Raw genomic sequence first — 12,276 nt, 5'->3', positions numbered from 1 at the left:
AACAAAAAACTGACACCATATTATGAGACAAGGAATTCTCAAAATGAACTTTGAGTTGGCAGTTTTCTATTGAGTATCTACTGTGAGGCATGCATCCTACCCCTAAGGGTAGTCCCTTTCCCCAGTGGGACTCCTGGGGAGAAAACTAAATTTTTGTTTGCTAGCGTTTATCAATTGGAGATAGTTTCTGGTGAGGGATGAGGGATGTGTCCACTTCTTTCGGATCTAGGCCCCCGTGTGGTTCAGAATCCTGCAGGCCCTGTGTGTGGTACCTCAGTCTCTGTGATTTCACATGTGCCTTGGTCCTGTTCTTGTTTCCTTGGTGTCCTCCATCTCCTCTAGCTGGCTCTTAGCACTCTATCTGCCTACTCTCCCTTGGGGTTACCTGAACCCTGAGAGGAGGTATTTGATGGAAACATACTGTTTAGCTCTGAGTATTCCAAGGTGGTTCTCTCTCTCTCTCTCTCTCTCTCTCTCTCTCTCTCTCTCTCTCTCTCTCTCTCTCCAAAGTATCTGTCTCTGTTTGTTCCCATCTCCAGCAATAAAACTAACTGGGAAGTGTTCTTTCTGTTCCTATTTTGTGGAATACTTTGAGGAGTATTGGCACTAATTCTTCTTTGAAAGTATGGTAGAATTCTGCACTAAAACCACCTGACTCTGTTTTTGTTTGTTGGTTGGTTTGTCTTTTTCTTTCTTTCTTTCTTCTCTTTCTTTCTTTCTTTCTTTTTTTTTTTTCTTTTTTTTTTTTTTTTTTTTCTTTTTTCTTTCTTTCTCTCTCTTTCTTTCTTTCTTTCTTTGTTTGTTTTTCTTTTCTTTTTTTGTTGAGAGACCTTTAATTACTGTTTCTTTTCTATAGGGGCTATAGAACTGTTTAAATTGCTTATTTGCTTGGTCTTCATTTAACTTTGATAAGTTGTATGTATCTAGAAAGTTATCTTTTTCTTTCTTTTCTTTTCTTTTTATTTTTTTTTTAGACTTTCTAATTTGCTGGAGTAAGGATTTAAAGTATGTCCTTATGATTCTCTGGATTTCCCCAGCATCTGTTGTTATATCTCCTTTTCTGCCTCTAATTTCATTAATTTGGACATTCCCTCAGCCTTTTAATTTGGATAAGGCTTTACCAATCTAATTGATTTTCTCAAATAACCAGCTCTTTTCTTATTCTTTGTGTTTGTTGTTGTTGTTGTTGTTTTAATTTTATTTTATTGATTTCATCCCCAAGTTTGATTATTTCTTGCCATTTACTCTTTTTAGGTATAATTTCTTCTTTTTAGTCTAGAGCTTTCAGGTGTGCTATTAAGTTACTAGTATGTGATCTCTCTATTTTTATTGTATTAATATTTCTTTATTATTTTACTTAATTTTTTATTTTGTATTCCAACCACTGTTCACTCTCTCTCCCCTTCTCCCATCCCCCTACCTCCCCACTCCCATTCCACCCCCTATTCACTCCTCATAGGGAGTCAGGCCTCCCTTGGGTAGTCAATACAGGCTGGCACACCAAGTTGTGGCAGGACTAAACTGCTCTCTGCAGCATCAAGGCTGAGTAAGGCATCCCACCACAAGGAATAGGCTCTAGAAAGCCAGTTCATGTACCTGGGATAGTATTATGCAACCTAGGTGCCCCTCAATGGAAGAACAAATAAAGAAAATGTGGCACATTTACACAATGGAGTATTACACAGCAGTAAAAAACAATGACATCATGAAATTTGTAGGCAAATGGGTGGAACTAGAAAAAATCATCCTGAGTGAGGTAACCCAGACCCAGAAGGACAAACATAGTATGTACTCTCACAAGTCGATGTCAGATGCAAAGCAAAGGTTAACCAGGATACTATCCACAACAGGAGAAGCTGGGTAAAGAGGAGGACCCTAAGAGGGACACGCATGGAGGGCCCCAGGAAGGGGAAATGGTTAAGACCTCCTGGGTAAACTGGGAGTGGAGGTAGAGAGGAGGAGATAGAGGGTGGTAACATGAGGGATTGAGATGATTGAGTTTGGGGAGGGACAGAGAGGGAGACATCAAGATGAAAGAGACATTTTGACAGAGTGAGCCAGTATGGGATTAGGGAGAAACCTGGTGCCAGGGAAATGCCCAGAGCCCACAAGGATGTCCATTTTCTTATACAGGTACTAGATTCCATGAGTTTGTCTCTTAGATCCACCTTCATTGTGTTCAATACAGTTGGGTATGTTGTGTATTCATCTTCACTCAATTCTAGGGAGTCTTTAATTTTTTTCTTAAGTTCTGTCTTGACCAATTTTCTTTCAGTAGTGAGTTGTTCAGTTTCCAAGAGTTTGTAGCCTTTTTGCTGCTGTTGATATCCAGCTTTAATCCATGGTGGTAAAATAGGATACAGGAAATTATTGCGATTTTCCTATATCTGTTGAGACTTACATTGTGTCTGAGTATGTGGTCAGATTTGAAGAAAGTTCCATGAGATGCTGAAGAGAAGGTATATTCTTATATCCTTGGGTGAAATGTTCTATAAGTATCTGTTAGCTCCATGTCTTAATTTGGGTTTTTATTTCTGTGAAGAGACACCATGACCGTTACCATCCTGACCGGGAGCATGACAGCATGCAGGCAGATGTGGTGCTATAGCTGAGTGTGCTGCATCCTGCAAGCAACAGGTGGTCAGCTGTCTGTCACATTGAGGGAAGATTGAACAAAAGAGTTGCACTTTTTTCAAGAAGGCCACATCTCCTAATAGTGCCACTCACTTTGTGGGCTATTTTTTTTTAAAACCACCACAGTCCATTGGGATTATAAGATCAGTTAGCTCCAGTATTTCTCTATTTAGATGATTCCTGGACGACTTATCTATCAGTGAAAGTAGGAGAAGCGGGGTATTGATGCTTCCCAATATCTGTGTGAGAGGGTCCACACATGATTTAAGCTGTAGTAGTGTTTCTTTTACGAACTTGAGTGTTGATCATTTTTGACATAGTTTTTGTTGCTATGGCTTGTACATAGTGATGGGTTCACAACACACCCCCACTGTTGGGCATGTTTGCAGTTGCACTGTGGACCTGGACACTTCCGCCTAGCCAGTTCCAGGTCAAGATAGCCATTTCTGGGTCAAGGCGTCTCACGTGACCAGGATCCGTGACTTCGCATGGTTACGTAAGTGCACAACACAACCATGTGATCTACGCGCATGCATGGAGTAGTTATGTCGACCTGTGTATGCACCTATGCCACCCAGCCTTTATAAGCCGGCGCCATATTCCTGGCTCCTTTTTCTTCTTCTCTACCCAGGTGTCTTCCACAGGCCTGGGCACTCTCTGTCCCTTTCATTTTAATAAAACTCTTATTAGTGGATTCTGTCGTGTTTTGTGACATTTCCTTGCAGGGTAAGAGTGCTGCAAAATAACTAACACATAGACTACATTAAAAAAATATTATATATCCTTCAACTGATATGCCATATTGGTGTTTGAGGGCTGCAATGGTGCCAGAGCCATGGTGGTCTGGTTGACCTGTACTGCCACCTGGGGCAATGGTGACATCCAGATCCAACTGCTGCCAAGGAAAATGTCTGGGTCCATAGTCCTGCAGCAGCTGGGGTCTATGCTGATATCTGTGGCACATGGCACCTCAAGGGACCATGGGAACCATTCTTTTATTTTTTTTTTTAAGATTTATTTACTTATTATGTATACAGCACGTATGACTGCAGGGCAGAAGAGGACACCAGATCTCATTACAGATGGTTGTGAGCCACCATGTGGGTGCTGGGAATTGAACTCAGGACCTCTGGAAGAGCAGTCAGTGCTCTTAACCTCTGAGCCATCTCTCCAGCCCCGGGAACCATTCTTGATGAAATCCGAGAGCCATGCTGAGCAGGCCCATCCTTCTCTGGCTATGGGAGAGCTGGCCCTGCCCCTTGCTGGACACTACAGCAAGAGAACTGGCCCCAACACTTACAGGAGAGCTGTACCAGCCCCCCAACCCTAGCACTCAAGAGAGATGGCCTTACCTTTCACTGTGGGCCAGGGAGAACTGACACTTAAATCATGGGCATAGGAGAGCTGGCCCCACCCCTCATCTGAGAGGGATGGCCCCAGTGGCCTGGACTGGCGAGCTCAACTACTATCCATGCCCACAGCCAGGCCTGGGGTTGGCCCATCCTGACATTTACACAATCTGTTGGAACTCATGAAGGGACCGAACCTGGGGAACATGAGCAGCAGGATCTTCATGACTCAGGGTGGCCATGGGCTATCTGACAGGAGCTTCAGTGAGGATCCAGTGATGGTGGTGAACCAGAAACCAGAGCCTGGATCAAGACAAATGACTCATTGCAATGAATATTTGCAAGTAAAGCTGATTGGATACACTGCGGCTCCAGGATGAATGAAGAGGTGTTGGAGAAGCAGGAAAGATGGAGGAGCGAAGAGATTTTTTTTTGTTTTGTTTTTGTTATTATTTGTTTGTTTGCTTGCTTGTTTTGTTTCTGTTTGCTTTTTATTTTTATTTTTTTTTTAGGGGATGCTTGGGTGAGGGAAAGATATGGGGGGACTTGGAGGTGAGCAAACTTAGGGTTTATGATGTGAAATTCCCAAAGATTCAGTAAAAAAAATTGTGATAACTAGTCAAAAAAATTAAGAAAGTATTTGAACACTAAATATGTTCTCAGTTTACTGTATCTTCTATTGTCTGATTCCTTTCACTGAGACCATTTTTTAGCATTTTGATTTTTATGTTATTTAACTTTTATGTGCATATAAAATTACCATAATATGACATTAGGTATGTGTTTCAAATTTATTCATAATCCTACAATCAAGAACACCAAAAACTACTAGACTAAATAGAATGAAAGTGTGTATGTGTGTATAAGAGAGATACACAGAGAGAGACAGAGACTTATAACATCACATAGTACTTTAAATTTCAAAATGACAATGGGAATGTTTTATTTTCTCCAACTATGGTAATTGGAAGTTTTTTTGAGTATAGTAGTCTGGGCCAGCATCTCTCATCTCTAAGATTCTTCAGGACATCTGCCCAGTCCCTTCTGGCTTCTAGAGTCTCCATTGAGATGTCAGATGTTATTCTAATAGGTCTGCTTTATATGTAACTTAGCCTTTTCTGCCTTGCTGCATTTGATATTCTTTCTTTGTTCTGTGCATTTAGTGCTTTAATTATTATGTTTCAAGGGGAATTTTTTTTTTCTGGTCCAGTGTATTTGTCGTTCTGTGGACTTCTTGTACTTTGATAGGCATCTCCTTATTTAGGTTAGGGAAATTTTCTTCTGTGATTTTTATTGAAAATATTTTCTGTGCCTCTGACCTGAGCATCTTCTCCTTCCTCTATCCCTATAATTTTTAGATTTTCTTTTTTTCATACTGTCCTAGATTTCCTGGATGTTTGTTCCTGGAGATTTTTGGATTAGACTTTTTCTCTCACTGAGGTATTCATTTCTTCTATCATGTCTTTAATGCCTGAGATTATCTCTTCCATCTCTTATATTCTGTTGGTGATGCTTACCTCTGAGATTCCTATTCTAGTTTCTAGATCTTTCATTTCCAGATTTCCCCGAGTTTGGGTTTTCCTTATTGATTCTATTTCTACTTTCAGTCTTTGAGGTTTTTATTTATTTATTTATTTACTTACTTACTTATTTATTTATTTCCATAGTTTGTGTTTTTATGGATTTATTTAAGAGATTTTTCATTTCTTCTTTAAGAACCTCTATCATATTCATAAAGGATGTTTTAAGGTATTTTTCTTATGCTTCAGCTATCTTGGAATATTTAGGGTAGAGTTACTGGCCTCTGGTGGAGACATATTGTCTTGGTTGTTATTGGTTGTGTTTTTACACTGACGTCTAGGCATTTGGATTGCGGATGATTGTAATTCTAGGTGTTGATTTCTGGTCTTGTTTTTGTTGGGTCATTGCTTTGTTTCTTGGTTTTTGTTGCCCTCTCTGGTGTTTAGGAGGCTTGTGGCTGTGTGTTTCCCAGTAAGGGATTCTCAGATCTTGCCAGGTGTGACCAGTGGCCCTGGGAGTTCCGGATACAAAGTGGTTCTAGGTTTCAGAAACTGACACTTAGGAATGAGGATGTGCTGGCGGGGACAAAGGGGTTCACAGGAGGGAGGAAAGCAGGGTGTCCCACCAAAATACGTTTAGTACCCTAGAAATGGGAGTAGAGAGTAAGGAGAGGTCACAGCAGGTAAATCTGCTACAGAGCTGGGGATGAGACTGGGGCTCTGGATTGGGAGGACATAAGGGGGAAAGAAATCTGAAGCTTGCCTACATGCTGCTTCATTGGCCTAATTGCTTCCCTGGCAGCTTGACTGGCAGATTCCCAGGGAATGCCTGCTGGAGATGGGGCCTGGGACAACAAATACGTGTGGGGGAAGTTTGGAGGAGATGATCTGCCTGATCTGCTGGAGATAGGGACAGAGAAGAAGAGGAAGCCACAGCAGATGGTCTGCTACAGAGCTGGGGGTGAGTCTAGTGGATGGATTTGGAGGAGACAGGGGAGAGGTGAAATCTGCAGTTAGTCTCCCTGCTTCTTTCAGTTGTCAGTTTTTAATGACACAAAACTTCTGACTTTCTTAAAGTAATCACATCTCCCTATTATCCCTCACTCCCTCTGTACTACTTAAAACACTCATATCATTATGTTTTTTATCAGTATTTACGATTTTTTTTCTAAACCCCTCTATGATTGAACTGTTTACTATTATATTCCTACCACCCACAAGAGAGCTTGGCATGAAGCAAGAATCTCTTGTTTACTTAGCAATTTAGCATGCTGAAATAATTTCAAAGTACACAACTATATAAATCAGATGAAACAGTAACACATTGTCTATATTTTCAGTCGGAACAGTGTATCTTTTAAAATAGACTTTTCTGACTATTTCAGGAAGCAGAGTTCAGCAAAGCAATGTAATGATTTAATTGAGAATGTGATGAATAAGAATAAGATTGGGCCAGAGAGAGAGTGTTCAGTGGTTAAGAAGACTGTATGCTCTTCCAGAGGACCAGAAATTGATGCTCAACACCCATGTGGTGACTCAGAACCATGTGTCACTCTAGTTCCAAGGGACCCAAGGTCTTTTCTTACCTCTGTGCCTACCAGACATGTGCCCTATGCAGAAACTCAATAATACACATAAAATAATATAAAAATACATTTATATAAAAAGAATGAGACAACAAGAAAGCATTTATTTAAATATTTATTTAATTAAATAAATATTACCACATTTATTTAAAATATGTTCTTGTAGTTGTGATTTCACATGTACTTGCTTTGAAGAGAAGGATTTCACGAGTTTGAAATGTTACATTCATCTCATGTTCTGTTAGTTATTGTTTTTTTATTTTCATTTATCAAGGTGTATACACTCTCTGAGGTTTCAGAATTTCTGGTCTGGTGGATTTTGTTTCAATTTGAAAGTTCTTAGCCAATATTACTTTTATGTCTTTCTTCTTTCTTTTTCTTATTTCCAGTGTACTGCGAGCTTCCTTTCTTCATTCTATTCCATGCTCAGCCTGTAGCGATTTCTTGAAAGTATTATGTTTATGTTCATACCAGTTATGAGTTTAGCAGCTTTTGCTCAAGGAAAATCAAGGAAACAGACTATTGGTTCACATAACAAGTTGGAAGAATGTCAAAGGCTTCTTAGTGAAAAAAAATGCATGGCATGTGCTTTGGGAAGACACTTTATAATTTCATTTTGAAATTTAAAAACAGGTAAATTGAGGACAAGGACCAGTATCACAATAATATTTCCGTCTTTAGTGCAGAATAGACTATGTGTTCTAGATCACCTCATCTCATTTTGAAATGATGTCAAAAGTAAGCTCTCCAACAACATCAACAACAGACTGAACTTTGTGAAGGTCAGGTGTCAGGAAATTGCCAGGACAGTATTCAAAAATTGAAGGTGCAGATGCCATCAACTCAAAAAACCCAGCAGGTAGGAGAAATTACTGATTTACAGTGGACTTTACAACAACACCATCAGAACATGATAGGAACTGTTCTGTCATTCTGGAGCTGGGGCTATAATACAGTGGTAGAACTTTTACCTCACATACAGGGGTGTTTTAGGTGCACAGTCAACATTGCAAAATAAATAAATATTAATAAATAAACTAAAGTTGTAATAGGAAGAAACCCCCTTCTGTGTCAGTCCTGGGAAATTTATAGGTAGGATAAGAACTGTGAAATCAAAGCACATCCCTTGTCTGGGAGAAAAGCCTGCTAAGTTAGTTTCTGGTCCTCAATATTTATGAGACCAAGTTTCTCTGGGAAGATATGGCCAAGAGTGTAGATATGCTCTGTGACCTCAAAATTAAGCCTTAGACTTTTAATGGGCCCATGTCCTTGGCCTGTTATCTCTCAAGTAGTTCTTAGTATCTTAAACACCCAGTCTTACTGCAACTTGTTATACCATGCTTTGTTGATATCCATGGGAGACCTGCCCTTTCCTGAACAGAAATGGAGGAAGAGTGGATTGGGGAGAGTGGGAACAGGGGGTGGGGGAGGGGGAGGACTGGGAGGAGAAGGGGGGGAATGTGGCCAGGATTTAAAATAAATAAATAAATAAATAAATAAATAAATAAATAAATAAATAAATAAATAAAGTCTTAAATTGAATTCCCATCTCTTTGTCTTGTCTTATTGTTTTTATCATAGCTCTGAAAACATCCACAAGAGTAATTTTGAATCCCTTTCTGATAGTTCTAGCATCCATGTCACACTTGAGTCTGATTTTGATGCTTTCTCTTTCTTCTTTTAATTTTTCCATTTGAAGACAGTCATTTCCAGTACCTCAAAGAGATCAACATTCACGTATTTGTAGTTTAGCTTTACTTAATTAACAAGATTTAACTAAGATTTATCCTGTAATGTATGACTTCTGACAAACTCTGATAATTCATATTAGATTTTTTTCATATCTCTGTCTCTTCTGCCTGACACATCAGGACTGTATGAGTGCTCAATAGCTTTTAGTTGTTGTTTAAGTCTAAGGTTAATTAGTGAATTTGGATTGTTTTTGTGACATTTCCAGCAAACAGAGAAGGACAAACTATTCTTGATAGTGGTGTATATAAAATGGGGATGATTATCTAAAAAGAATACATTGACGAGTCATCATATGTTAGACAAGAGTTCAGGAGCATGGTGTTTGCAACAATGAAGCAGAAGGGAATGAACACAGAGAAGCAGGAAGGACACAGGTAACAAAGGAAGCACTCATCATGTCTTATGGGATGAGATCAAAGGAAGCAACATAGGCTAAAGTGGAAGCTTATTGTTGGATTTGCAGCTGAAGAACATTCTGGCGGAGGTGCATGTGAAAGGGAAAAATCAGTAGCCATCTTGAGAGATAGATGCACCACCACCACCACCCCTGTCTCCTCTAAAGGTATGTGCTGACCAGCAGTTTTAGAACTGACCAGAAGTTGGACTTATGGGATGAGAAGGCTGAAACAATAAATCTATATATCCTGGACTTGGCAAAACAAGATATGGGGAGTAATGGGCTCAACTGACCAGAAGTTGAACTCATGGGAAAATAAGACTGGAACAATAAAACTGAATGTATATATTCTGGTTTCAACAAAAGCAGGACATAGGGAGTAAAAATGTATGTCTCTATAGATACCCTGAATCCTGTTAGCCATCAGTAACCTCATGCTTATAGTTCAGCCAATAACTTCAAAGAACTACCTCACCCCTAGCCCCTCATCCAATCCCAAGCTGCATGTAAACCTTTCCTATATAAAACCCTTTAAGTGAATGCTCAGGGCCATCCTCCTCCAACCTGCTGTCGGATGTTGGATGTGGACCAAGCCTGAGCTTGCTTGTTATCAATAAACCCCTTTGTGTTTTGCATCGGATATTGGCTCTGCGGTGGTCTTGCGACATGGGCACATGTGCACTACAAGTCAGAGGTAAGAGATTACCGTTGAGCTCCCCTTAGGACCATAACTTACACAAAGGTCATTATTTGGCCCCTCATATCTGTCTGAAGTCAATTACACTCCTAAAATGCTCAACCATTACCCAGGTGTCACATAGGAGCAGATGGTAGAGCATCACCTGGCAAGTATCTGAGGGTGCTCATTTTTCTGTTTGCATGAAGTCATGAAAGATAAATCAATGCACTGGATTATTAATTTGGAAAGTCTCATTTATTATAATATGGATCATATTAGGTACATAGTCCTCCCACTTGAAAGACATTAAGTGGCCAGCGATTTTACATGAAGGAAAGATAAAAGCAAGTCACAATGAGAAAGGAAGTTTGCATTAACTCAGACACAGTGCAAACAAGAAGAAGCAACTGATACTCAGATAGAAGCAAAAGTCCAGAGAGCTGCAATTTTAATCCTGGCTCCTCATCGTTGTTGTTCACTGGAACAAGGAGGCTACTGCCCTCCTTGTGCAGAGCAAGATGGACGACAAGTGCCAAACACACGGGTCCCTGGTTGGCAACTACCAGAGACAGGCCGCAGAGGTCTGCAGCTATTTGACACAATGTGAATGGTTTGAGGGCCATAAGACATACAACCCGAAGGCCTGCACCCATAAGGGACAATGCTCAGGGGTCGGCAGCTACTGGATACACAGGGGAGTGGGCGATAGCCACCAGACACACAGCCCACAGGCTGGCAGTTGTTGAAGAACGGACTCACTGGCCGGTAGCTGCTAGACACATAGCTCACAGGCCTGCAGGATGCTGGGAGGCAGACACCAGAGATGACAGAAGCAGGAAGATAGCCAGAGCCGTGGCAGGGTCTGGGCACATAGTATGCAGAAGTGCAACAAGAGTTTTCATAGCTGCTGGCTTCATGGCTGCCTGGCTGGCCACTGGAAGGTTCTCCAAATGTCTCCGGGCAGTTGTCCATGAACCAGGTATGATCTTGGCAGTTGCTGGGTACACAGAAGACCTCTCCACAGTCCATGTTTGTAGAACAGAGGGCAATGGAAGGGGTGGCTGGGATATGGCAGGAATTTCTGAGTGATCCTGAATTGCAGTTTCCGGAGCAGTTGTTACGGCTAGCCATGGTGAACGTCGGAGAACGTTGGCGGTCTAAGAGAAGACGTGAGAAGCTCGGTGTGATTCTGACACTCATTCGTCTTGTCCCTTTATATATTCTCAGAGGGTGGCAGTTCTGTATACAGACTCCTCTTCCTTGTTGTCTGAGGCTGCATCTGAACTCTATTACACCCAGGAAGTGGGGCTCCTACCTCTCATAAAACTGGATGATCTCCGCAATACCTTCCATCGATTGAGTATAACTATAAATCAGTGTGACTGGGTTTTAATAGGGCCTTGGTAAAGTTACACCAACCCAAACAGACACTTTAGAAGGCTATGGACTCACTAGTTCTAATCACTGGTGCGTAAACATTTTTCTTAGTGTTCTCTTTTGGAATTGCCTCTGAAAGTTGAAGCAAACTACTCTGAATAATGACAAGTTATACATAACTCACTGAGAAGCAAATTCCATTCTTTTTGTACATTGACAAAAAAAATTCTAGGAAGCAAAAGGTTTGGAAAGAAACTAAAAATTTTTCAACTTTTATAATCAAAAGAATTTTAAAGGCCATGCTGTGAAAGACTCCTGTGTGTTTTCCTTGATTTCAACCTCTGAACATAAAATGATTTCCCCTGAAAATATGTTATTTCAGAAAATGAGTCCTTGCTTCATTAATTTCTGTAAATGAATAAACAGTCATTGAGATTGTATTTTGTCTGTGATACTTTTGAATATAGGTAATGAGGTCGAGTTCAGTTAAAATGATGGATTCCAGATTGAACAAGGGCAAATACGCAGAATTCCAAAAAGAACCCTGGACAAAATGGCATTACCATAAATTCAACAGGCTGTATGTCTTTCAATGTTATTCATACTACCACTGAGAAATATCTTTCTGGATAAAAAAAAAAGTCTATTATGATGACCATGACAGTATTGTGTTTTATTTCCCATATTACATCTGATCACAATTTTCAAAAAGGACTGCCTGCATTATTGGCACAAATAATGATAGAATACATACAAACTTTCCCTAGGTTTGAGCACTTTGAAGGCTACTTAGAAACTTGTATGTCTCTACAAACTTGTTTTAAATGCATGAAAATGGCCAGCCCCCACTATTCCACTGCATTTTTTTCACCCACTGGCATATCCAGTAGCTCCAGCAGCTATTTTAATGGGAATTTAAATTATCTGTCGAATCTCAATTCCATCCCCTTTGGCTAAAAATTCAATTTAAATCACAGCACTT

General features: G+C 40.2%; 1 protein-coding gene across 1 annotated transcript; it reads right to left on the bottom strand.

The window, feature by feature from the left end:
- Window positions 1-10,153: 10,153 nt before the first annotated feature.
- LOC114697665 (keratin-associated protein 26-1) lies at window positions 10,154-11,093 on the bottom strand. The gene has a single exon (XM_028875949.2). It carries the CDS (start codon window positions 11,046-11,048, stop codon window positions 10,410-10,412), a length of 639 nt encoding a protein of 212 aa, XP_028731782.1. The 5' UTR covers window positions 11,049-11,093; the 3' UTR covers window positions 10,154-10,409.
- Between the last annotated feature and the right edge of the window lie 1,183 nt (window positions 11,094-12,276).

The sequence above is a fragment of the Peromyscus leucopus genome, chromosome 12, assembly GCF_004664715.2.
Source record: "Peromyscus leucopus breed LL Stock chromosome 12, UCI_PerLeu_2.1, whole genome shotgun sequence".
Lineage (NCBI taxonomy): Eukaryota > Metazoa > Chordata > Mammalia > Rodentia > Cricetidae > Peromyscus > Peromyscus leucopus.
This window is presented reverse-complemented; position numbering and strand designations above follow the sequence as displayed.